This window comes from Anolis carolinensis, chromosome 4, assembly GCF_035594765.1.
Source record: "Anolis carolinensis isolate JA03-04 chromosome 4, rAnoCar3.1.pri, whole genome shotgun sequence".
NCBI classification, from domain to species: domain Eukaryota; kingdom Metazoa; phylum Chordata; class Lepidosauria; order Squamata; family Dactyloidae; genus Anolis; species Anolis carolinensis.
In genome coordinates this window covers 185975290-186003145 of record NC_085844.1, presented here as the reverse complement: position 1 = coordinate 186003145, position 27856 = coordinate 185975290, and the positions used below count along the sequence as shown (strand labels likewise).

Below are 27856 nucleotides of genomic sequence, written 5' to 3'. Positions count from 1 at the left end.
TGACGAAATTACTTAGGAATGTCTCAAACTAAATAACAGCTGTGAGAGCATGAGATATAAATGTACTACATCATCCTTCCTCAACACAGCACACCTCACATTATTACATTTTTCATAATCTCCAATCACCATGTGTTGTAGTAGAGCCTGTGAGTAACGTTACAAACAGTAGTATGGGTGCCAGAAGGGAAAAAAGGGTTACTTGGGAGCAGGAATCTGATGAAGAGCAGCAGAGAAAGAGGACATACTTACAGCACCTACAGATGAGGAGTCTGGGGATTCTCTGGGGATGATGTGTCAATGAGTGAAGGAGAAGAAGGAGACACCATGGATTGGACTAAGATAAGAGAAGTGCAAACTATTTGTGAGGCACCAACAACTAGTGGTACCTTTATGGGGTTCTCTGGGAGTGAAGACTGGCAATCAGGGGATCCAACTGATTCTTGGGGGGATCTAAGTCTTGACAGGAGATGGAGGAATTGGAGGGAGAGTCAAAGGAATTCACATGAAGAGCTGGGAGCACCTGTGGGAGATGGTGATGGGACGGTGGTCAGTTCATCTTCTGATGATGGTTTGTAGATAAAAGTGGGTTCAGGGGTGAGGGGTCCTTGCAGAAGGCAATGTGTTGATGTGCGTTCGTGTACTGGGTATTGGGAAAGTTTCTTGTAGTCTTGCTGCTGCCTGTTTCATGTTCGGATCTGCAGTTTGGACCTGAACCAGTTTGGCTGGAGACGCTGCTTCTGCAGACATTGCAGCAACACTGCTTTGGATTCTTCGTGCTTCGACCTTGGACTTCAGCTGACGACACTTCTCTTCTTGCAACTCCCTCTGTTGACCATTTGTGTACTGTGCCTTTTTGTTTGGCCTTAGAGCACTTTGTTTTACTTGTTGCTTTTTGCATCCAGTTGATCTGGATTACATTTCTGTTTACCCTTTTGAACCAGGTCTGGTTTGAGTTTTTGAATTTTTGACCAGTGGAACTGCATTTAAGTATCCCTGTGTCCTTTTCCTTTTGTTTCAATAAACTCAGTTTTGAAGACACTTTTAAGTCTGGCCCTTTAAGGCGTCTGTGATTCCAACACCATGTTATATCACTGTCTGTATACTCTTGTTCTAATTTTTCACGACATTTCTATTTCCCTTCTCCAGCCTCCAGCCTAATTGGTTAATCAGTTCAAAGAACATCTCTCTGAGGCTGAACACTCATAGGTCAGATGTCAAAGGTGGTCAAACTAAACTAAACAGACACAGGCAAGGCCCAAGCTGGTAGTAAGATATCAGATTTTTTTTCTGCAAATGTTCCTACCTTTCTCCCTGCTTTTCCCTTTGTCTCCCCCATTTTTCTCACTTCTAGCTTCCCTTCCCACTCTCTCTCCCCACCCTGCATTGTTGTTGTTTTTGCAGTGCCCCTTCAAGCCATCTGACTTGTGGCAACCCTAAGGTGAATCTGTCATGGGGTTTTCTTGACAACATATATTTAGAGGGATTTGTTTTTGCCTTCCTCTAAGACTGAGAGAGTGTGACCTGTTCAAGACTTGTTCTGTGGCTGAATAAGAATTTGAACCGTTATCTTTAGAGTCATAGTCCAGAAACTCAAATAACACCATGATGGCTCTTCATTTTCCCACACACTTAGAAAAAAAATACTGCATTTGGTTGTGGAACACTGTCAGATTTCATTGCCAGGAACTAGGCAGTGGGCGTATGCTCCAATTAATTCTACTGTATCTCTCAATACCATCAACCATGCTACCCATCTGGGACTTGGACAAATGTTTTACAGTGATCCTGTTCTTATTTGGTGAAGTGAATTCAGAAGGTGGTTTTGGGAGATTTCTGTTCAACTCCTTGCCATTGGTCTCTGGAGTTCAGTTTTCATGTTGTTCAACTTCTACATGAAATCCCTCAAAGAGGTGTCTTAGTAGCCTACTCTGTTTATTCTTTGTATCAAACTCCAATGAAATTGTTTTGGTTTTAAACCAGTGTCTGGTATCAGTAACCCAATGGATAAAGATAAACAAAGATACTCCTGGTCAGTGGAAAGATAGATCTGAGAATAGGAATGTGCTGGCCTGGTTGGAGTTATACTCCCCTGAAAATGTAGCTTTGCAGCCTTGAACTTGAAAGCCCAGGCTTCTATGGTGGCCAGAAACACTTAGAGCTGGTGCACTAACTACACCTGTTCTTAGCAATAACAGATCGGGTCCATGCAACGTATGCCTTAGGGTCCCACTTGGATTACTGCAATATGTATGTGGGACTGCCTTTGAACAGTGTTTGGAAATTTCACAGTTGGTACAAAGAGCTGCAACCGGAATGTTAATTGGCACTGCTTACAGGGATCATACAATTATCTTGTTTCCAACAGCTTCCCTAGCTTTTTTTTAATATCACAATTCAATATTCTGGTTATGACCTATAAAGCACTATATGATGTATATTCAAGCTATTTGCTTTCCTTTTGCCAGGAGGTAAAGACTTTTTAAAATAGGCTTTTCATGGATAAGCAGGAAAGCTTAACTGGCATTTTTAATTATCTTTGTAAATTCTCATGTCTTTTAAATTACTTTGTACTGTTTTATATGGTGATTTTAATTTTTTTATTGTGTGTTTTAATTGAATTTCCTTGGGATCTGTTCTGGGGGAAAGTCAGCATACAAATGAAATAAATTTCTATTTATTTAAGAAAGGATGTTTGCTTCTGCATCTCAAGCAGACAAACATTTCGGCCTGTCCCTGATTCTCATTTAATGTAATGGCATACATCAGCCTTCATTTTATTGTAAGCTGCCCTGATATCCTGTATTACTATAGATTCTTCTAATATAAATCATTGTTTGGTTTGAAAGATCCAGTACTGGAATGTTCAAGCATGATAGGGATCTTGATTGGTAGAAACACAGGAAAGGGCTGATTCAGTGGCAGAACTAAGGCTTTGGAAATTCTTCCTTTAAAATTATTTGAATTACTCCATTTTTTGTTAACTTTATGTTCTGTTTAGTCTTTGGCTGATTGTATAATTTACATGTCCCAAAATAAGATGTGCTGAGGCTATGTCAGATTTAAGAATTCTCTTACAATTACACCTCAAATTATTCCCACAATTTAGCAATTTGTTTGCATTTAGAGGCCATCATGTTCTTAGGCCCCGAGTTATAGCTTACTTATCTTGTCCATAAATCTATGTCTATCTGATCTTGTTTGTTTAATATTTATTTAAATTTTTAATGTATGTATGGTATGATAAGAATTTTATTTGACTGGAAGGCAGTGCATAAATAATGGTATGTATATACTATATAAAATAACATCATGACTAGGCATACGCAGCTTACGTGTTTTGGAAAGCAAGATCTTCCACTGGTTTTGCTATACATCTTGCTTCCTCTTCTGTGTTATTATGCTCCTTGCTCAGTAGAGACAAGCTACACCAGTGTTCCTCAGACTCTGCATAAACTAGACTATGTGCTAGATTTGCATCTAATATTGTGAGGCTAACTTCATGCATATTTACAAGACAATGGAGATCACTTATGGCCTAATTGCTAAGATCTGTTACATATTTGTATATCGCAAGTACTTCTTTCCAGATTTACAAGCAAATTAAAGGAGACTTTTTGTAATGTTGCAGCAGTTCATACATCTTGAGTAAGTAATTTATTACTTAGAGAATCCTAGTGTTATATGTCTGAGGAAGGCAATACATTCTGAGATATAACTTGAAAAAATTGTGTATTTACTGTTGACTACCCCTTTTCTTACTTTTGTGCTGTGACCTGCTGATGCAAACTCATTCATGCTTCCTTTGTCAGATCCTTGATCCCTGAAATCACTGTTTATTCATCTTCCTTATTAAGGACTATGTGAGATGTGGAATGAACTTGCTAATGTATTGTTTCTTTTCTCTACAGATAATCTGATCAAAGCCATTCTGTCAGCAACCAAAGATTACCGCCTTACTCCAGCCCTTGACAGGTAGGTAGATAGTTGTGAAAGGCTAGAGAAGTTCATGCTGACCAGTACAGAACAGTCTGCTTATAGATTCTTCATTGATTGCTTTGAAAGAAAATGAGAAATTGGAGAAATTGTTCCTGTTCCAGTCCATAGTGTTGGGAATGGATGAGCTGTTAAGCTCTAATCACCCTCTTTTATGAGGTAAATTCCATTAAAATAGCAGAGTAAATAATTGCAGCAGTGTAAGACTTACGCGGGTGTGAGTTTGGATGGCCTCAGTGTATTCAGGAACATCAAAGAGTGGGCTGGCCTAAATAGGACGGGAAGCAGGAAACAATGGTGAATCCTATCTAGGCATGCTTTGGAAACGGGGAAAGGATTCCCTCAATCTAACTCTATCATCTACCTGACTACATTTAGACTTGAGTAGTCCAGGATGAATCCCAACAGCCTGGGCTTCTCATGCCAATCCCTTCTTTAGCCTGGGCTGCTCATGTCTATCATGTTCAACATTTTCTTCACCTTCTCATGAGCATGTCTAGGCAGGGGTTTTGTCAGAACGTCGGCAATCATGTCTTCTGACTTGCAATATTGCCATCTCATAAATTCTTCTTCTTGTGCATCCTTCACAATGTGGTACTCTGTATCGATGTGGTTCAGCAATGCGCTGGTCTTCTCTGTTTGAGAATATGTCATATGTCATATGACCTTGATTCTCTTCAAAGACTTGTATGGGTGTTGATTCTTTAATTCCAAGATCTTGCAGCAAAATGTGCAGCCATTTCAACCGCTTCGGCTACTAGCATTTGTTCCTGTGTTGTCCAGTCTATCAGGGCATTTCCATAGAAAAATGCATATCCACAAGTAGACTTCCCTTCAAAAGTATCATTAGTCCAATCTGCACCCACATATCCAGTTAGCATGTAATTACCAGTGGATTCCAGTTTGAGTTTGGAGTTCATTGTGCCCTTTAAGTATCTTCCAATTCTTTTGACTACAGTGAAATCATATGTGGTTGGCTTATTCATTTTTCTGTACAAAATTATAACAGCAGCTGAGATGTCAGGTCTGGAGCCTTGACTAATGAACAAAAGTTTGTTAATGCTCTCTCTGAACAAGCTCTTGTCTATCAAAAGTTCACTTTCTGAAGTATTTTTTCCAGTAGTTCACATCCATGGGTGTATTCACTGGATTTGCTTCTGAGAGCCCAAGATGTTTTAATAAGTCCAATATCAGAGGGTTGTTGTATGTCTTTCGGGCTGTGTGGCCATGTTCCAGAAGTATTCTCTCCTGACGTTTCGCCCACATCTATGGCAGGTATGGATAAACTAAGTAAGGAAAGGAAAGAATATATATCTGTGTAGAGTCCAGGGTGTGGCAAGAGTCCTTTGTCACTGGGAAGCCAGCATTAATGTTTCAGTTAATCACCCGAATTAGCATTGGAAAGGTTTTTGTCTCTTGCCTGGGGGCTTCTCTGTGTAGTCTGACATGATAGTTGTTGGAATGGTCAAGCATTTCTGTGTTCTCAAATAATATCCTGTGTCCAGGCTGGTTCATCAAGTGCTCTGCTATGGCTGATTTCTCTGGTTGAATTAGTCTGCAGTGCCTTTTATGTTCTTTGACTCTTGTTTGGGCGCTGCGTTTGGAGGTCCCTATGTATACTTGTCCACAGCTGCATGGTATCCGGTAGACTCCTGCAGAGTATACATAAGGGACCACCAAATGCCTTCTTTGTTCTCCTGGATGGGGAGCATCAAAGAACTTTCTCTGGAACTTTTGCCTTGTCTTTAAATGTGGGGGCATATCTGGGGATTCCCCTTCTCTCTCTTTCAAGAGCCAACAATTTCTTTTAATGTGGCCTCTCTTGTGACAAAGGTTACAGGTCACATTGTCTTTTAGCTTTATTGATTGAACCTTCAAAGCAAGCCCTTTGGTGCTGGAATGCAATTCATTTAGGGGCTGATTCCCATTGCTCTGAATGAATTCACATCTTAGCTCAGAAATCAAAATATCAAGGGTCAAAGAGGCTTTTTGTGTATTTTTCAAAATCATTACAGCATTCCTATAACTTGGATGTATTCCAACCCAACCGCTGCAGCTCCAATGCATAATTTTTCATTAATTAGCTCTTCATGAGATCTTAGCTGGTCAACCAGGGATTTGACCTCTTGCAGATAAGGAATTAGATCTGCCTCTGACTGCATTCTTAGAGTAAATAAATGTTGATATGCCAAAATTAAATCGGCACTCGATCTTCTTGCAAAATTAGAGTCTAGATTCGAAAGCATATGCTTTGTAGTCCTACTCCCTTTAATTAATTCAAAAATTTTATCTGGTAATGCATTGGCTATGAGCGACCTCACCGCTCTGTCGTCCTGAAGCCACTGGAGGCGCTGTTCCGGTTAATCTGGTGGCGATTCCTGCATGGAAACCTCTAATTGTCTTGGCGTCAAAGCCAGTTCGATTCTCATCCTCCATGCCGAGTAATTCTGCCCATCATCCTGAAGCCGAGGGACTGAAACAAAAGGATCTTGTTTCCTTTCCATCTTCAGCTTCCAAAAAATAGGATGCTCCAAACAAGAAATTCAAAGGATATTCTAAAATCCAGCAAATAAAATCCAAAAAATTACCTCCAAATAATCTTTGCTCCTTTTTCATGCCAATCCTTTTAAAAATAGGCTTTTCTTCCTTACTCAGCACTTCTGCGTCCTCCTGGGCATTAAAACCCTTTGTCTACTCACACGTGTTTTGGGCCCATAACCCTTTGTTGGGAATGGAGGAGCCATTAAGCGCTAATCACCCTCTTTTATGAGGTAAATTCCCATTAAAATAGCAGAGTAAAGAATTGCAGCAGCGTGAGTTTGGAAGGCCTCTGTGTATTCAGGAAGGCAAAGGAATGCAAAGTTAGCTTTAAAGTTTAAAAGCATTTATTGAGGTAAAAAGAAATCCATTGATGGATAGAAAAAGTTTGGACCTAACTATCTAATCTATCCTGTTCTAATACACATAGCTGGATTAAAATAACAAAGCTCTAGATAAGCTACATCTTGACTAATAGAGGACAGAGGTGTGTCCTCTCTGGAACAAAGCAGGAAGCTGGAATGGCGACCAGCCTCGGGGGTTGCTTCTTCTCTAGGGCCATAAACATTCCAAAGGACCAAATTGGGGAAGTTACGTCAAAGCCCTGGGAGAGATCACATTTCTAGGAACATCAAAGGGTGGGCTGACCTAAATAGGACGGGAAGCAGGAAACAATGGTGAATCCTATCTAGGCATGCTTTGGAAACGGGGAAAGGATTCCCTCAATCTAACTCTATCATCTACCCGACTACATTTAGACTTGAGTAGTCCAGGATGAATCCCAACACATAGTATATGTGAAATCCAGGCAGGGGGGTTGACACCGTCAGAATATTTATTTGATTTGATATTATAATCTGCTTGATTGTGTGGTTTTCAAAATAAATAGTCAGCTATCTTTCAATAAGTGCATTAACTTGTCACAATTTTCCATGAAGTGTGACGGTATAGCAAGATGATTGCACAATGTTCCATTCAAACAAAATTATAAGGCTCAACTTGTTCTCACTAATAGACCCTCTCCTAAGTTTATTTTTTAATAGCTGTGGTGCAGTAGATTTGGTGATAAGATTGACAATGGAAATTTTTATCAGTTTCTGGTAGGGTTGAGCTGATGATGCATGCCTGTTCATGGGCAAAATACCAGAGACACTTGGATATGCGTATGGGTGGATATTTAGTTGCATTGACTTTTCAAGCGCCTGGAAATTTTACTTTTTTGGACTATTTGGCATGTTGGCCATAGCATTCTGGCAACTGTAATCTGAGAAAGTAACATTCCTAAATCTACGCTCCCACTGTCCTTGACATTCTAGTTGTGTGACATGCACTGGTTTTGTGATTGTCAATAAACCAAACTCTACATGATGTAACTGAATATCACATTCTTGCTGTCAAAGTCTGGTTACTCTTGATGTTCTTGAACTCTGTCTATCTTTCTTTTTTTGTAGCTTATTTTAATGGTTTTAAGGTATCTATCTTAAGATAATCCATATTCTAAATTCAAGACTTTGACATAGTCAAAACATTAGTCCCAGCTACAGGTGACCCATTAGATCCATTAGAACTAGTAACATGATTTGGCCAAAATTTAAGTAATTAATTGCTTTTACTCTCAAAACAAAATATGTGGATTTATTTCCTAGAACTGGAATGTGTTTGGCAGTTTGAACTGAGGCACGTGAAAGTGACAGGAAAGACTAATGAAAGTGAGGAATTAATGGTTGCCGGAAAACAGATAGGAAGCTGTGGACAATAACATATTTTATTGTATAGATTAGAATAACTTCAACCTGGGTTTTGGAATCTGACAAGTTTTGACAAATGGATTTTCAAGCGTTTTCCAGATGTTTGGTTTAGGTAATGTGGTCCATAAAATGCGAAGAGTGATTATCCTATTTTTACAGAATTTGTGTGAGGATGAGCTAAATCAATACTGTAAATCACTCTGCATAGTGTAAGTGTCATTAAAATGATGCAAATGGACTGTAATTTTCCAGTGATTCAGGAAGCCTCTACTTTGCTCTTCAGCCAAAATTCCACTCAGCATCTTATTTGGCCAGGAGTATTTCCAAATGTCTGCCTTATTTCTGATGTGTTTGTCTTTTGCATTTCTAGCCTGGTCTACAGCCAATCTTATGTTTCATTATCCTTTCTAACACACTTTTGAGGCAAACTATAAAGTTTGTGGCATCCCACAGCATTCCCACTTCCCTTTTCTTAATGCCAGAGGGATTTCATGTAACCCCAAATTGCCTGCTGTATGCAACTTCTTCACACAATATGTATATCTTAAATAGCTTACAGAATGATGAGGAAGTGTAGATACCATATATCCCTTTTATCACAGTAACCTTGTGAAGTTAGTCAATTACGTTTCAACGGTTTGTGACTGGCCCAAGTTCGGCCAGTGAGTTTTCTAGCTATGTAGAGGTTTGAACCTGGGTCTCCTTCATATTCACCTAACATTAATTAAGACTGTGTTGTAGTGGTTCTCAAATACCATTGTTTTCAAATAAAACAGCGATTTGAGAAAAGAACAAAAGGAAGTGAGCATAAATACCAGAGGGGTGATCTAGGTAATAGTAATATGGAAGCCAAAAAAAACCCCTCAATCATCCATTTCATTAGAATGTTTAAAGCCCTTTTAAAGCAGGAATGTCTTTGGTTCATCAGTGTTTCTTTGAGGTTTATAGCTGGCTAATTCTCTTAAGATTTGCTGAAACCTAACCTCAGGTGGCCCTTTTGCTTGGAGGGTGGGTGGGGTATCTGTGTCGGAAGGAGACTCCTTTTGAGTCCTTAGAAGTACCAGCCAGCTGCAGCTTTGCTGAAATACAGCAGGCCAGCATCTCAGTAGTTTTGCAACTTACACTTATTGACCCATTCAACCTTCATTTACCCAATAAGGATTACCAGTCATATTTATCTTAAGCATGTAATTGGTTCTTGTCCCTGCATGTTTGGGAAAACTGCCATATAAAATCATGCCCTTCTGTGCATGATTAAATAGCATTTGATTAAGCAGTTGCTAATCTCTTGAGCAAAAGGGGAATGATCTGTGCTCAGTTTCACTGTATAATATGAAATGGGAAACTTTTCCCTTGCAATTGTTGGTTCATTAGGAATTGAAACATTTTGTTAGCTATTTAAATGCAAGGATTTTACTTTGAGCCAGTAAGCCTACGATGTGGTGAGAACAGTTCCTCCCTTGGCTGCTTTTGCTGCCACGCTCCCTGTACTATAAAGTGTCAGTCTGTTATTGTGAATTAATACAGTACAGTCTCTTGGTTATTCTTGCAGTGCCTGGATCACTTCTTAACCAGAGGCAGCTCTACGCTTGTGGTTTGTGCTGTTTAACAACTGCCCTTCTCTGTGTTTCCTCTTCAGTCTCAGTTGCCGACGATGCATTATTGTGGGAAACGGTGGCATTCTAGCAAACAAGTCACTGGGGGTGAAAATTGATGATTATGACATTGTTATCAGGTGAGTTGGCTGGGGTGTTATGTTATGTGCTTCTTTTACAGTTTAGAATGGCAACATTTAGACTAAGGAGTCAACTTCTATGGTTCATATTATGAGAAATAATATAGCATGAAGTTATTTTAAAGCTTTTGAATCTTTGAATGTCATACTCTTTCTTCAGTGTTAGGAATGCCTATCTGCTTGTGATCCATAATCCAGTCTTCTGTTTTCACAGAAATCTGTTTAGTTATATATTTATCATGTTAGTCTGTTTTGCCTAAAGTCACTGGGCAATTGCAGTCAAAATGGCACTGGGGAAAACATTCCTGTTGGCCATGTACTTATTATCTTTAGGAGCTACTGCAGAGTGTGAACTGTTTACTGGGAGTAGGGTTAAAGGAAATAATGAGCCATGTCCAACTGTGTTTTGGCCATACAAAAAAAAATGATTACAATATTAGAGTAAGGCCATATTTCTGTACATCTGTTGGTGGGAATAAGGACTGGATTAAAAGGCAATAGACGAAAAATCTTCATTCGGCCAGGCAAAATGTTAATTTTGCCATTGCATCCTTATCAAGGAGTTTTAACAAGGGGTCATACATCAGAGTGCACATCTTGTCATGCCATTTGTGTCCCATATGACATTGTTTTTAATGTTTTCACATCTAAAGTTACTTTTTTCTTAATGGGAGAGGGTCAGTAAGGATGGGACTCTTTATTGGTTGTAAGGAAAAGACCAAACAGAAATTTCTAAATGTTAAACTCATTCAGATATTTGGATGTATGAGTGGAGGGCAAGGATTGTCCCACTGGGACAAATGCTTCCATTTGCTCAGCTACATGGGAGTAGCAACGAGCAGGAACTTTCCACATATTATGTCTTGCCTAGAAACTAACCTGTATGTTGTAGCTTCTGTTAAGTCTCAAATATAAATATGTCAGAGAGGTAGAAAGGAACCTTTGATCTATTTTAATCTATTTTAAATATAAAAGCAGTCATGATCCATATCAAGGCCTCTGATTTTTCACTAAGCCAGCATAAAAGAATGAATAATGCTGCACACTATGGCTGTAAAGATATCTACAGCAAGCTTTACATAGTTTTTATTCCTGCTAAGTCATTTTGAAAGTATATATATATTTAACCTTTTTGAGAGGGAGTAGCTTATATCTCCTCTTTCAAGAACCATTTCACTATAGTTGTCTTTCCTTGTGTCTCAATATGCAATTGTCAGAAAAATTCCTTGAAATTGATCCCTGTTGATAAGAGCAGATTCTCTCTGTTCCTAAACCTCTCGCACTGTCACTTTATTATTGGTTGCCTCAGCACACTCAGAATTAATTTAGGTCATTACTTTCTTATTAAATTGCATTGTTATTTGCAGCTTGTAATTCTAGTACTGTATTACAGTGATCGGGAGACCACATGTACATAGAAACTAGGCCTAGGTAGCACTGTCCAAGGAAGTATGGAGAGTTTTGGTAGCACCTCTGGATGAGGCCGATTCCATTGCATTTGGTGTATACACTCTGTACTTCACTAGGTAAGAGTCGTGTTGACAGCGAAAAACAATAAGTTACGCAGGATCCAAGGCTGCTACTGAAAACATTTCTTCTTCAGTAAGATCTAATAATACAAAATCATCATATTCTGACATTCTCCATCCTACACTCAGCCAATGAAATGATAGGGTGGATTAACATGAAACACAATTTGCATGACAGTTTTCATATTAGTAAACAAGTTAAATGTGGAGTACAGTATTTTTCAGACTAACTGCACACCCACCATAAAGTCTGGTTACAGGCTATGAATAAGCAGAGATCCAGTTAGCTAGGGTTGCACACCATTAAAAGTGAAAGTGCTTCTTTGATGCTTTCTTTTAATTGAGTGTATGCAAGGCATTCAGAAATTTTGTTCTTTTCTGACAAGATTGAATGCTAAATGTTTTCCCAGCATATAGATACTTCAGCTTGTTAACATCTAGTTTAATCTTATACCACAGGTGGGAATCATACAATCCCTCCTGACGGCAATTCCCAGCATTTCTTACCTGTACTCTGACCAGGGTCACTGAAAATTTTAGTTCTACAACATCTGGAGGACTGCACAATTCCCAAACCAGCCTTACAGAATAGTCTAACACAATCTCTTAATTATAATTATAGCACAAATTGAACTGTAGGTGAAATGCACTGTAAAACTTATTAGAAGACTTATGCTTTATGACAAGCTGCAGTGGTATGCATGGGCTCAACTTTATGGTCTCTACAGAGACTACCTGGTTAACTGGTTATCGGCTGTTCCATATGTTATAAGAAGTAAACAAACTACTGCAGGAAGGATAAGAGTGAACTAGTATGATTTCCTTTGCATTTCTGTTGAGATTGTAACTATTATCTTAAAATGAGTTCTCAGCTTTCCTTGGGCCACTGAAAGAATTCTTTTGGTGATTTTTTTGTTGCTTCATAAGATCCTTTTTTTATCACTTTCGACAATCAGTGTGTACAGCTTGTGGACCAAGTAGGAGAAGCTCCTAACACAATTCATTTTGAAGTGCGATGTCCCCTGGCATTGTCCACAAACTATCTGTCAAGAGTCAGACGCCAATTAGCGAACAAAAATAGAGTTTATTCAGCAGATAAGTCAAAAAGTAATGTTAACACAGAAAAAACCTTGAAACACTTCACTATCAGTGCTTCAAGAGCAGTTCAAACAAAAATATAATTCAGCAACACAAGCAGGTAAAAACAAAGCTAAACAAACTTAGTGCAAACTGCACTTTCTGAGTCCAAGCCCTGCCAGCCGGCTCTGTAGTTTTCAAAGGAACAGTTCCCAAAAGAAAACACCAAATTGGTCAGGAAACAAACAAACAAACTAAGAATGCAGTAGACTGCTTCCACAATGTGGATAAAGCCGAAGGCTCCAAAAGGATGGTGAAAAGACGTCGTCCGGGATTCCAAGGTCAGGTCAGGAGATAACAGCGGTGTCCAAAGAGCAAGCCAGGAGTCAAAAGCCGATAGTAGTCATCAATCACAGGGCGAAGGCAGTAGCAAGGTCAAATTCCGATCCAAGGTCTGAAGAGGGTGCAGTCATCCAAAACAGGTCCACGATAAGACACAGCGAGAGCCAAGCTAGGTGATAACAGCAGATTCAAATCATAGTCCAAGTCCAGTCTTCATGGAAACACAGAGATCCCAATGGCGCCTCAGCAACACCTTGCCACACGCAAAGTGCAGTGGCCAAACATTCCCATTTTATTCCCCTTCCTCCTGGGTGACCAAACACTCACACCCAAACACCAGGTGTCCCAAATCTACTCAGAGTCTGAGCTCCACACAGCTAGAGCTCGTGGATCTGGAGTACCTAGCAATTCGTCGGAGTCCCAATCATCCTGCCCACACTTAGCCCCATGAACACTTAAAGAACCATCCTCCCTTCTCCAAGCATCCCAATTGGGATCAGCTCCTTCAGAAACCCCAGGTTCAGAAGTATCCATAGATCCCAAATCCCCAGACACCTCCGGTGGCTGTGCCCATTCAGTGCCCGCTTCCCCAGCCACCACCTGTTCCTCAGCATCCATCTCCCCATCTGAATCTTCCTCAGAAGATCCCCCATATAGCTCTCTAAGTCGCTTCCTGCGCAACTCCTCCAGTGAACCCTCATCACGAGGGTTTTTTCTTCCTCTTCGAATTCCATCCCCATCAACCATAATCCCCGAAGGCGCAGTCACAACACTATCACTTGGGTGTGTGTGTGTGTGTGTGTGTGTGTATACACATACACACACACACACACACACATACACATGCACATTAGTATATACTAATGGGTAGGTGCATCCAGTTCTAATTGTTTAGACCAGTGGTTCTCAACCTATGGTCTCCAGATGTTTTGGCCTTCAGCTACCAGAAATCCCAACAGCTGGTAAACTGGCTGGGATTTCTTGGAGTTGTAGGCCAAAACACCTGGGGACCCACAGGTTGAGAACAGTTATGACTTCCCAGATTGTAACAGTAGTGAGTTTACAGCCATTTGATTTAGCGGAATGCCTCCCCTTTATCCTGCCACCATTTTCATTTGAATTCTGAAATTAATGCAGCTGAAAAGTCTTCTCTGGTCTTCCTCCAGGTTGAACTCTGCTCCGGTGAAAGGCTTTGAAAAGGATGTTGGTGGCAAGACAACAATGAGGATAACATACCCGGAAGGGGCCATCCAGAAACCAGAGCAGTATGAGAAGGACTCTCTATTTGTGTTAGCAGGATTCAAGTGGCAGGATTTCAAGTGGCTGAAGTACATTGTTTACAAGGAAAAAGTGGTAAGTGAAGTCACTTTTCGAAGAGAAAATCTTGTAATTTCATGAGTGTTTGCCTGTTGTCAGAACAATGCAGGGTGCTCAAGTTTCTTGCACATCTCTGTTTCTATGAACTTTTCTATCTATCTCAGTTATATACACATGAGTGTTACTGTATTCCTCTAATTCAGAATAACATGGGCATGGATGGCTCCTTAGTATTTTATTTATTTATTTATTTATTTATTTGCGGCTCTTTTATACCGCCTTTCTCAACCTCGGAGGGGACTCAAGGCGGCTTCACAACATAGGCAATGCCTTTAAAAACATAGTACAATAAAAATAACCATACCATTAAAACAATTAAAGGATTTAATCCATACAACAAGTTAAAATCATGTGATCCATAGGCATAGTCTGGGGCTTTTTATAGATTGATTACACATCTTTTGTATCTAATTATTGCACTGGATTTTCGAAAGCTTGGTCAAAGAGCCACGTCTTCACTTTTTTGCGGAAAGCCAGGAAAAAGGAAGCTGATCTAAGCTCTCTGGGGAGGGAGTTCCATAGCCGAGGGGGCCCCACCGAGAAGGCTCTGTCTCTCGTCTCCGCCAATCACGCCTGCAAAGAAGGCGAAGCCGAGAGCAGGGCCTCTCCAGATGATCTGAAACTGGACAAGCAGGTGCATCCTCAGAGACTGCCAGAGCGGATCATTTGAAGCAGTTTGGAAATGTATGCAGACATTTTGGAGGCCACATAACAAATAATTTGATCCAATAGACAGAGCTTCTCTTTGAAACCCATGTGGTAGCAAGTTGTTACTAGTAGAAGTAATGCTGATCAGCTATAGCTAGTAAATTCAAACAAATTAGAAAAGCTGGCTAGCCCACCGAGAGGCTCAGTGTTTCTCAACAGAATACAGTCTGCACAGCCCATAGATGAGCAGGTTCCACAAAATATTTTAATTTGTGCTTTCCTTTAATGAGGAAATTCCAGACTTGGATTACTTGCATGTTTCTTTTCAGCCTTTCTTGGTTGTTTGAGGCATGCGCTGCACTGTGCACACATGGAGCGTATTTTATTGTAGGTTGACATCTAAATTAACAAATGTTTGGGAAAGCTGTGCTTTTACTTTGGAAGTGTCGGCATTTCCTGAACTGTGTTATTGGAAGAGGAGCCAGCAGAAAGATACTTTCTGCCAAGTTCAGTGTGAAAATAACTGGGCCAATGTGGGAACACAGCCCTGGTTTATGCAAACAAGGTATTTAGTGGGTGGTATTCGAAGGTAATTCTTTATACCAGAATAGTAATTTCATCTGTAGAGGGCTCTCCCTGAACATCTGGTTTATGTTGAGAGGGAAAAGCCAAGTGAGGGCAAAGGTTTCCTTGAAAATACGTAGCTCCTGGGCTTTTCCCTCTCTCAAGAGCACAGCTATGCCTGTTTTCACCAGTAGTCTGCCAAAAAGAGCAGCTCATGGAGCAAGTCCCTGAAGCTATCTTTGTTAGTGAAAGCCTGACAATGAATGAGCACCTGCTTGCAAGTGCAGCCACGTTCAAGAACTTTCTCATTCAAAGGTGTGTCTGATACACAATTCTCAGGAATGACATTGGAGATTGAATAGAGTGGAACTTTCTTGGCCATTTGCTGAAATAGATGGCTTCCTCACCCTGTACACCAGGAGTGGACATCCATGATTTCTCATATGTTCTTGGATTTCAATTCCAGTTCCTGGTCCACCTGCTGACTAGGGCTGCAGGGAATTGTATTCCAATAATACTAGGGTCCACAGTGGCACACTCCCCCCAAAAAAATCATCACCGGGGTGAAATCCACAAGCCTTACTGTGAATTGGGAATGTTTTTCTCCCAACCTATCTCAAGTGGCTTTTGTCAGCTCAAATGGAGAAATGGGTAGAATGAATTGCTCACCTCTTGTTCAGCACACTTTGGGAGTTGATTTTAATATGAAGATTAGTTTATTAAGTATGTACAGTGTTCTCTCACTACTTCGCAGTTCACCTTTCACGGATTCACTGTTTTGCGGTTTTTCAATAAACTGTAAAAGACTATTATAAATCATAAAAAATTACAATTTACAGCCTAAGGAAGGGAGGAAGGAGAAGCCAAAGGGAGAGAAAAGGAGCCCAAGTGGCAACGGGAGGAGAAGGAGGCGATTTATCAACACACGATTGGTTGATAAAGACTTAAAATAGTGTATAACTACTAGAATAATGTATAAATATTAAAATAAATATAGCGTCCCTACTTGCGGATTTTCACTTATTGCAGGTGGGCCTGGAACCTAACCCCAGTGATAAGCGAGGGAACACGGTATATGCATTATGTGAGTGAAGGAATATATAAATGGGACAATTTTATTACTCCTTTGCATTTAGCTGGTCCCCAATGATGGCAAGTCCTTTCGGTGGCTGTGAATATTATGTAAACAGGAGGTATTAATGGTGTGGTACAACCTAAGCAATAACTACAATATACATTTAAATATAAGTCATTCTCATGGATAAATAGAGAGAGAAAGGGGCAAATAACAAACAAATACTTTCCTGTGCATTGAGGGAACATGCTTAGGAAGAGCTCAAGAGAAGGAGTAGACCTGTTTTTTTGAAAAGTTACAATTGGATAGGGGTGGGTAAGTGACATTGCTGATCCTAAAATATCTGCATCAACATAAATACAGATAGGGAAAGGAATATAAGTTAAGAAAAGTAATAGGGAAGCAGACTGAAGAAGAAAAGGGAGGAAGTGAAAGAAAAGCAACCTGCCTGTATTAGGGACCCAGCACAAAGGCAGTGATAGGCAGAGACAAGAAGCATGCCCAGCAAGTAAGGTATAATTACTCACTACTGCTTTACCTCAAGTGCTCAAAATGACTCCCCCATGTGGCTGATGAACGCTGCTGGGGATGGAGGTGAGGAAGGAGAGAGGGCTGCCTTTCTTTGATTTGGGCAAGGGATTGCTAATGTGGTGGGAGTAAGTCTCATCTCTGCCTCCTGTCACTGCCTTCATGCTGGTTTCCCTTTCCAGCAGGGATCCATATATAAGTTGACTCAGGTGTTTGAGGGTGATTTTTTTTGTCAAAATCAGTTTATACACAATTATATCTGGTAATTCCTCTTAAAAGTGTAACATCACCACCTCTGGTTTTATTTTATTAATATTTAGTTGAATGTGTGAATTGTTGGATACCATCCAAAATCAGTGGGTGATCCAGATAAGTTAATATTCATCAACTTTGGCCTACATCAAAGAGGAAATGGGTGTTTAAGAATTAGTCACAGTCACAAGTTAAGCAAGAGGAGAGCAAAGGAAGAAACAGAAGGAAAGCTGTCAGGTTGACTCCCTGTAGGAGATGTTATATACACAAAGGAACTGGAACAAAAAATCCCCTTTCCTCCCCCTTTTCATCTTGTTTTAGTGCAGTGGTTTTTCAGGCCAATCTGAGAGGCATGTTCAGAGAAGAGCTATTATAAGTGTCATGAAAATTTGGAAATGGTTCCTAATCTTTTTACAAAATAATTGCCAAGCTGCTGTTCTGATAAATACTACCATTCCTGACACACAGGACATTAGTCTTCTTGAACATATTCATTCCACCTAAATAAGAATTAAAATTTCAACATATAAATATGGAAGGAAATGACTAAGAGGTACAGTACTATCCCTATATCCATGAGGATTATGTTCCTGAACATACTGTGGAAACTGGAAACCGTGAACCATACTGAAATAAACTATTAATGTGCTAAGTCCTCCAAGGCAATTAAATAGTAAATTCCAGCATAGAATCACCCAGAGGACCTAGAAAATACCTAGAAAGGAATATTTTGTCAGATGTGAGCAAATGGAACCATCCTACAGGAATGGGGGCTGGGGCGCAATTCTTACTGTTTGGCCTAGGTGTTTGGCTGATTTAGACTACTTCAAAATACTTAATGTGGAAGCCTCATTGTGCCACACATGCACTTTTGAGAGGTTGGTTCAGGCATTGTTTCTCAAAATTGCTCTTCATGATTAGTTAAGTCTTTTTTTGAAAATCAAAAAGTCTCCAAAAAAACAAATGTTTCTGCTGCTGCACCCCCACATCCATTGTTGAGGAAGGGGAGCTATTTACACATCCAGCCTCCACTGAGGTTTTCTCAAGGAGCTGTCACTCCACTGCAGCCTGAAATTTGATAGGGGAAAGGGAAGGGAGGAGGACTTTGGGGTCTTTTGCTCTGGCTGCCTGGCTAATCCATGTCAGATATTTCTTCCACTTGGCCAATGGTGGGGCAGGTGCCCTGTAAATGGGATGCACGCACAGCATGGATTGGCCAGCGCTTTACAACATTCTCCAAGTCTGCAACAATCAGATGCATTTGGACATTTCCCTCCCCTGACACCTGCTTTTTTACAGGAAATTTGTGTAAGTCCAGCAATAGAATCCAGACTCGTCTCTTCCCTTCCCTTTTCCCAGTCAAATTTCTGACTGTGGTGGAATGACAGCTTCTTGAGAAAATCTCAGCAGGGGCTGAATGTATAACTAGCCCTCTTTCCACCCAGAGGGTTATTTTTACCATGTGTGCACAAATATGATTATTTCAAAACACAAAAAAGTATATTCAAAATTGAAAAAAAAATCTCAGGTCTCCAGATAAGGGAGATTCAACCTGTATAATCTGCATGCTTCCTGTGAAATGCTAATTTTGTAGGTATTCAAAGTCTTCTTTACAATCTCTTTGTATTTTCTGGGAATGAGATGGTGCCAGTGCTTTGTAATCCATTCTGAATCTAAACCCCTGACAGAGTTCTACATAATAAAATATTAGTTTAACTCATGCTGGTGCCTGGTTTCTGAATTATACCAATCACTAAACATGTTATGTTTTCCTCTTTTTCTTGTTTTATTCTCATATCAGATTTATAACCAGGGTTGTAAATGTATTACATTGTGCTAAAACTCAATAATTTGTCTATAGCAAACTAACATCCATTGATTTTTTTAAAAATATAGCAAACTTAAAAAAATAAAAATATAATCCAGATGTCTGTGTTTTTCTACATGCCTGCATTATTTTGGAGCAAAATGAAGGCTTTGGTTTAATACCAACATTGGCAATTCACTTTCTTATAACATGATATATTCAAAAATAGAAGGGTAGTGTGGTACACATGTTGAGGGCACAGTTTTGTTTCATGTTCAAATGCAGTTCAAATCCAGCAAAGATTTTGAAACAAGATAGGTAAATGAAAAGTACAACAGCCTGCAACATCTCCCTTGAGCACAAAAACATCAGAAAAGTTGCATTCATGTTTACAACACCACTCAGTGTGACCTGACTTTTAGCCATTTCAAAGTGAATTAGGAAATATATAAAAGATAATCACCTCCTTTGATTATTGAGACACAGACCTTCAGAAGTATCACAAAACCATGATTTAGCCTGATTTCAGAGAGCTTCATATTTGTGCATTTTTCTCCCTCCATATAGCCATGAGTTTATAAAAAATGTTCACTGTAATTTTGCTTAACTATTTCATCCAAGCCTTGATGAATTATGGTTAGTCTTAAGTGATTTACAACTGATGAACTAAATGAATGCACTTTCAGATTGTGCAATATAACCTTAGTTCTGGGTAATATAAAATACATTAAAACATAAAGTACTAAAAGAGAAAAAAGAATGCATAAAACTGTAATCAAACCAAGACAAAACAAATAACAAAGAGGAAGAACAGCAATACATGAAAACAGATTAAGAAGCAAAACAGATAACAGTTAACCTCTTTTTAAAAAGCTACAAAGAGGTCTTTTCCTTGACATGTTCAGAACAGCATTCAGCATTTCAGTATGAACATCCACCAAAGGTCACTTTCATTTTTAAAGTAGCATGAGAGAGGAATTACAAAGCAGAATGTAATGCGACTACTGGAACAAAAGCTCTCAAACTCTCTGCATCATTGATGATTCATTGGGAGCATTATCTTTATATTCTTTCTTCCATGACTTTTGCTCTCAATTTGGTTCTTCAAGGCCACCAGAGGAACTTTACTAAATGAAACTTGCTGAATGTATAGGATAGGCATGGACCACATTGGCACTATTGATTCTCATTTTTCATATCTTAATTTCACCTTTTCCTAGATCTGTTTGGTGTTTGCTTTTAAACATTCATTCGAAACTACGTAAGAGCATGATTTCATGCATATTTCTCAAAAGGATTTTCCTCTAAAACAAGATTGAGGAAACTGGCCTTTGGGTGATATGTGGCCCACACAGCACGCTGCCAGTTGCTCCCACATTGTTTAACAAGATTTATGGCATGATGTTCAGGTGAAAAGTACCTGGAAATTGCTCCCAAAGTCCCTAATAATCTCCGCTACAACTGTGTCATCAGTGTACTTCTTTTCACTATTTCTATCCTCTTCTATTCTTGGTTTCATTGCTGGGGGTGTAGAAAACACTGATCTAAAAGTAGAGGAATTGGATTTAATAGTGTTACACTCATAACCACTATTACTGTTATATTAATGAGACTGTTGTTTTCGCCTGTGCATGGCTGAAGGCTGCCAAAATATTAAACTCAAATTGTCCCAGCAGTTTCGTGCAAAATGGCAAGGTATCTTTCTCTGTTTAGCATAGTAAAAGATTCTGTAAATTCAGACTGATTAACAAAAATGAAATTGAGACTGGAGAAATTATCATTTTGAATTGCAATTCCCAGAATCCCCCAGTACACAAAAAAGTTACCTTTTCTAAGTTCTAATTGCTTTGAAAGTTCACAACACGCAGTCATGTAAACATAAGGGAAGAATTTCCCAACATCAACCACAGGAATGCATAAGCAGTTGTGGGTGGTGTTTAAAAACACATACACAATGAAATTCTAGACTTTTTTTACATCATCAAGATCACCTTTCATCTTTCTCTTTATTGCAATGGCTGTTGTGACAGGAACAGTTTTGGGGGAAACTGTCCAGCAGGGTTGAAAAAATTCCTGAGGCCCCTGTGAAGATAAAAAAATAAACTAGCATGCACATGTTGCCTCCTGTACTACAAACATAACTATTCCATATACTCTTGTATGTGTTGAGAAAGAAATTGATGGAAAATTGCCTCCCAAAATCTGGATTAATTTATACATGGGTCAGTATTTGAATACAGAGCAAGTGTGAAGGCAGTGACAAGAGGTAGAGGCGAGAAACCCCTATTAAAAATGGTCACCACAGTCTCTGCAGAATTTATGCATAAAGCCTTTATTTAAAAATGACTACTTCCACTCTGTTCTACCTTAAGCACCCAATAGAGTTGCCCCCCATTTTGCTGATGAAGTCTGTTCAGGACAAACAAGGTGAGGAGGAGGGAGGCCTGCTTTTCTTTCTCTGGTTTGGACAAGGAAGGGGCAATGAGGTGGAATTTCTCGCCTCTGCCTCTTATCACTTACTTCATTCTGGGTTGGTAATAGAGGCAGATTGCTTTCCTTGCTCTTCTCTCCCCACCTTTTGTCAGACTGCATTCTCATTCTTTTTCCTTATTTATATTTCCTTCCCTTTCTGTATTTGCATTGATACAGACATTTTAAGATCAGCAATGCTGTAACCTCTCAAACAGATCCTTTCCTTCTCTTTAGCTCTATCTGTGTTTCCTCTATGCATTTTTAAAAGGGGAAAGAAAGATTGATTTGTTACATGCCCCTAACTTTTATCCTTGGGTCATAACAAAATCCCTATGTTTGGTTACAAAACCAGTCCTTGATTTATATGTGAAGTCAACTTATACACAGGTATATATGGTGCTGGTAATTGGTTGTCTATCTAAATGATGATACAGACTACAAATGGGACAGACAGTGTGCCATCTACAGAACAACAGCCATTCATAGATGCACAAGGATGTACAGGATTGTGCTACATATTATTTGCAATTGTGGGACTGCAGACAAATACTGAGGAGAAATGCATTTCTGCACTGAAGAATTCTCAAATACTATTTCCCTTTAATATCATCAGGGTGTTTGCTTCAGTTTCTACCTCTTTAGAAATATCCTTTCTTGTGAGTGGCTAGGAATAGGTTTTGTAATGCCATCCTCAAATTTTACTCTAGCCTTTTGTTTGTGTGATCGTCTTTAGGATAAGTAAAATTGAACTTTTCGGAGCCACTTTGCTTATTGGAATTAAGAACTACAGATCATCCCATCTGAAAGCTTCTGCCAATATGTTGCACTCTTGCCTATGGCTAACTAAAAATGGCTGTTTAGTTACGCAACTTTTCATTTTCATAACCCATTTTTCTTCCGCCCACCTCCCACAGGGGCAAATGTAACCTCATAGGTTTAACTTGCTTGGTGTGAATGCTTACCTGAAGCCTGATGAACTTAGATTTTGACTGAAACTCATCCCATTTGTCATTGTGATTCCTTGGGCAATAGTGTCAGGGACTGAATAAACTACATTCCTGAGTGGGCAGGGCCAGACAAATGAACACATAGTGAACTGGAGGACTGTAGGGTTTTTGTCTGCACTTAAGACTTATCTTACTCAAACCTCTATTTATGGAGACTCAAGGAAAGAGAAATAAATTTCAGATGAAAAGCTTTAGAAGAAATGACATGTGACAAGTGTACGGGGAATACACACACACACACACACACACACACACACACGTATTTCTAAAGAGAGAAACTGAAATGAACACCCAGATAACATTAAAGGGAAATAGCATTATTTGAGAATTCTTTGATGCAGAAATGTGTGTGTGTGTGTGTGTGTATGCAGGATGCCATACACACACACACACACACACACACACACACACACACACACACATATATACATATACACACACACACACACACACACACAGAGGCCTGTTTTACTAAACAATAAAATAAACAAGCAACATCATTACAAATTCTCCATTTAGACTCATTTTGTCTTTCTCCTAGTTTTTTTCTTGAATCTAGACCATGTGTGTACAAGGGTTTCTCATGCTCTTAGCTGAGCAGTGTCATACTTAACTGTAAGGGCATGAAATTAAAAAACAAAATAAAACACTTAACATGTAGACAATGTGAAACCTGCTCTATAAAGTGGTTGTGGCAGTTTTCCAGCAGTGTGCATCTGTAGTATGACTGGAAAGAAACACAATGCATGATCAAGAGCTGATGTTTGTGGCTGAAATAACTGAATACTGGTATCTGGTCTCTAAAATAAGTATGTGTAGACACATTCCAATTTATCTAGATTTCTAGTCTGTTTGAAAAACATCTAACATTTATTTCATTCATGATCTCTGCACCTTGGGTCTTTGAAGTCAGGTTGTGGGTAGCACTAAAAACAATAATACAACAGTTCTTATCAAGGATATTGTACCATAGACATTCTTTGCACTGTGTCTGAATATAGCCCAAGTTCATCCAGTGAGTTTCATGTTTGCTACTTGGACTTCCTCCTCTTCATAGTTTGTGGATGTCAGGCATGCTGAACCAGGTTACCTAACACTCTGAAAAATATCCCTAAATAACCCTTTGATGAAATTATATTATTTTACATTTGAAACTAGTTTTTGAGATAGTGGAAAGATAGGAGGGGTCACCATGGGTGCATCTATACTGTAGACTTAATTGACTCCACTTCAATTGTAGTTTGGTGTGAAACTAGCACTCTTTGGCAGAGAAGACTAAAATCCTTGTAAAACTACAGCTCCCATGATTCCATAGCATTGCGCCATGGCAGTTAAAATGGTGTCAAACTGCATTAATTCTATAGTGTAGATGCACCCTATGATGGAGAAAGCAGATACAAGCCAATTCAGACTGTCATCTGCTGTTTTTCAAAGCCAGGTGACGGTGACCCAGCTCAAGAACAAATTCTAAATATTATTGTTTCTTGCTGCAATAAGGGTAGGAGTGTCCAGGGGAATTTCCATTAGGTTTGCATTGCCCAGTTTCTACTTTCATAACATAGCCCTCCTCACTTGATGACAAATTCACCTCATTATGAGAGTTTATTGCTCGCTGAAGGAAATAATTACTTCCTGCAAATAATTATATAAAAACTAAGCCATGAGAACAGGCCAGCTTTCTGGAAGTGACTCAGTAAGTTGCATGTAAAACAAAATACTTGAAAAGATCTCAGTAGTAGTAGTACCAATAGTTCAGCCTCTTTCTGAGTCTACTTAATACATAACTGCAAAAGAGTGGGGGGAAATGGCAAAATCTTGAGATAACTTTGTTCTTTTAACACTCTTGGTAGAGCCCTTATTCAGTCCTGTTGTGTTCAACTATTCAGATAACAAGAGAGCAAAGATATCTGATGGTTTACATGTTTTTATGTAGTTATGCCTTTTATGTAACTGTATTTTATGATGTTGTATTTTAATTTTTGCTCCACTGGGTTTGGTCCCCATGTAAGCTGCCTCGAGTCCCTTTGCGGAGATGGGGCGGAATATAAGAATAATGTTGTTGTTGTTGTTGTTGTTATTACCTACAAATCTCTCAAATTGCTCTACTCTGTTCAACTACTCTTGGCACATGTACTTGCAAAGAAAACACACCACTTCAAGAATGGAAGCTCTCAATTTGATAATAAAAATAACTTCAGAACACTGCAGGGAGATGAGGTTGGATGTTGTCCAGCTTAGAGGAAAGAGGAATATAGTGAGCCACTTGAAAATCTTAAGGAATGATATCATGAAAATACTAACCAGGGATTCCCTTTTCTAGTTGCTTTCTGGCTTGTCATGCTCATGTTCTTTCATGAACAACTACAACAGCATGCCTTCATTGACACAAATGACTCCATGCCAACTTATCTCATACTGTGAGAAGCAATGTTAGATTTTGGGAATTGAATAAGGAAGTTAATATCATACATTTCCTGCTTTGAGATGAAGTAATTCCATCCTTTCAAATCCATCTTAGAAACAATAATTATCTTTTGCTATGTTAAGTAAAAACTGGGGATGTTATATATTTCTCTGCACTGGGACAGTGGCTGTGATTGTTCCAATATTCTTTCCAGTGCAATTGTTTATGCTTTGGGAAAGGCTAATGTTTTTAAAAAATCAAATAATAGTGTCTTTCTTCAATCTTCTTTCAAGTAATTATTGTGTAGATACTTCTTTTGTTTTGATGATCTTTCTTATGCAGTTATAGAGGCCTAGCTAAACCTCATTTTCTGTTCTTATAGCTTTCATAGATGACATTTTAGAGAAGGCTTGGGCAAGCGTTGGCCCCCCAGGTGTTTTGGTCTTCAACTCCCACAATTCCTAACAGCCTTTTGGCATGGCTGAAGTTTGTCCATGCCTATTTTAGAGCATTAGAATTGACCATGTAGATTTGCCCAAATGCCAAAGCTATACATACATATATCAGTACAGGAAAGGGAACGTTATGTCATCCCCAAAGATAACATGGAAGATTAAAAGGATAACAAAATATAAGAGGATATGTCTACATAATGAATGGTCAAATGGCTGTGATACTGCAAAAATGATTGCTCTACCTAGTTTGATTTTCATCTTCCTGGGCTATGGGATATTGTATTGAACCAACTTCCATCAGCATCTCCCAGAGAGACTGATCTGATTTTAGAGATGAGATATGAATATGCTTTTATATTTGTTTGATCATTTTATCTCTTTTTCCGATAAAGTTACAGACTTTGTAAATACAGGGAATGCTGTGAACGTAGCATATCTTGATTTCAGTAAGGCTTTTGACAAAGTCCCCGATGACCTTCTTGCAAACAAACTAGTCAAATATGGGCTAGGCAATGCTACTATTAAGTGGATCTCTAATTGGTTAAGTAACCAAACTCAAAGGGTGCTCTCTAATGGTTCCACTTCATCCTGGAAAGAAGTGACTAGTGGACTGACGTAGGATTCGGTCCTGGGCCTATACTGTTCAACACCTTTATTAATGACTTGGATGAAGGTTTAGAGGGCATGCTTATCACGTTTGCAGATGAAACTATATTAGGAGGGATAGCTAATACTCCAGAGGACAGGATCAGGATTCAAAATGACCTTAACAGATTAGAGAGCTGGGCCAAAATTAACAAAATGAATTTCAACAAGGACAAATGTAAGATATTACACTTAGAGGCAGAAATGCAAAGATACAGAATGGGTGATGCTGGGCTCGACAACAATTCATGTGAGAAAGATCTTGTGGTCTTCATGGACAACAAGTTGAACATGAGCCAACCATGTGATGCAGCAGCTAAAAAGCCAATGGGATTTTGGGCTGCATCAAAGGAGTATAGTGTCTAGATCAACGGAAGTCATGGTGCCCCTTTTATTTATTTATTTATTTATTACATCATTTCTACCCCGCCCTTCTCACCCATCAAGGGACTCAGGGCGGCTTACAATATACATCACAAACACAGTTTACATCAAATTAAAAGTCATCCAAGATTAAAAATTACAATAAAAATTAAAATATAAATTAAAAACAGCATAATTATACATCTAAATATACATTTCAGGCGCATTTTTCATGTCCAGGTGGGGGTCTGTCAATGAGTCATATATTCATTAGGCTTGAGCGATCCACGAAAAAATTGATTCTAAACTCGTTTCAAAAGTAGAGGGGGGTAGCGTTTCGTTTCTGAAGTCATTTCCGAATTTGGCCCTCCAAAAAATTCGAAATTAACGAAAATTCGTTATTTTCTAAATTAATTCGTTAATGGCGGACGCGCATGCGCAGTGGCCCAAAAACAGCCCAAGGGGGGGGGAGTTAGGGGGCTCTCCTGCACTCATTTTTTCAGCTATACTGATCAAATTTGGTACAGTGGGAGAACACAATCCACCCTGCTTGTTCGCTAAATTGCAGAGCGTTTGCCCTTTCCTAAGATTTATTGCGCAATTTTATAGTTCATATAAAAAAACTTTATTTACCAATTGCAAAAAATCTGTTCCTGCTTTTAAATGTTCAATAGGGGTTCCTTCACTGTGAAAGTCCTTCTTCTACTTGTGTAACATTGTTTCAGTGCCCGTAAATCTGTCAAAATGTTAGGGCATTGGGGGCCATTGGCCAAGAGACACATTGTGCTGCCTGCCACAATGCGCAATGACTTTCCCCAGGCATCCATATTGGAGGCCATTATACCACAGTGGTCAAGCCCCTCCCCCTCCCAAGAAATGTAAGATTTGTGCGACGTTGGTTTGATTTATCGCCTGATGGCAAAAAGGGGGCTTGGATCCCACTCCCCTGGGGAGCCGGCCACCGTGGGCCGTCTCCCACCCCCGCCCCTTTCCCCAAAGCAGCAGGGCGTGGGCTTAAACTGCGGAAATAGACATGGGGGCATGGATCCCACACCCCTGACCCTTTCCCTAAAGCAGTAGGGCGGGGGCTTAGCTGCAGAGATACACATGAGGGTTTGGATCCATTAAAAGCACTGGCAGGGGGAGTGGGAAAAATTGGAGCAAAAAGAAAGAAAAAATCAACGTGGTGGTCCGAACCGCAATGTCCAAGATGGAGAAAAAAGCAGAAAGAAAAAATCCCTGTGGGGATCCGAACCCCAATGTCTATCTCAGCATCAAAGTCCCCACCCTGCGC

General features: G+C 39.5%; 1 protein-coding gene across 11 annotated transcripts in view; it reads left to right on the top strand.

Moving 5' to 3' along the window:
• Positions 1-27856, top strand: part of st3gal3 (ST3 beta-galactoside alpha-2,3-sialyltransferase 3) — a 303637-nt gene that overhangs the window by 209036 nt on the left and 66745 nt on the right. For all 11 annotated transcript variants that reach the window (XM_003220200.4, XM_003220201.4, XM_062979659.1 and 8 more), the window contains 3 exons: positions 3912-3975; positions 9922-10017; positions 14132-14318. In XM_003220200.4, coding sequence (XP_003220248.1) covers positions 3912-3975; positions 9922-10017; positions 14132-14318 — 347 coding nt within the window. The remainder of the gene's footprint in view (positions 1-3911; positions 3976-9921; positions 10018-14131; positions 14319-27856) is intronic.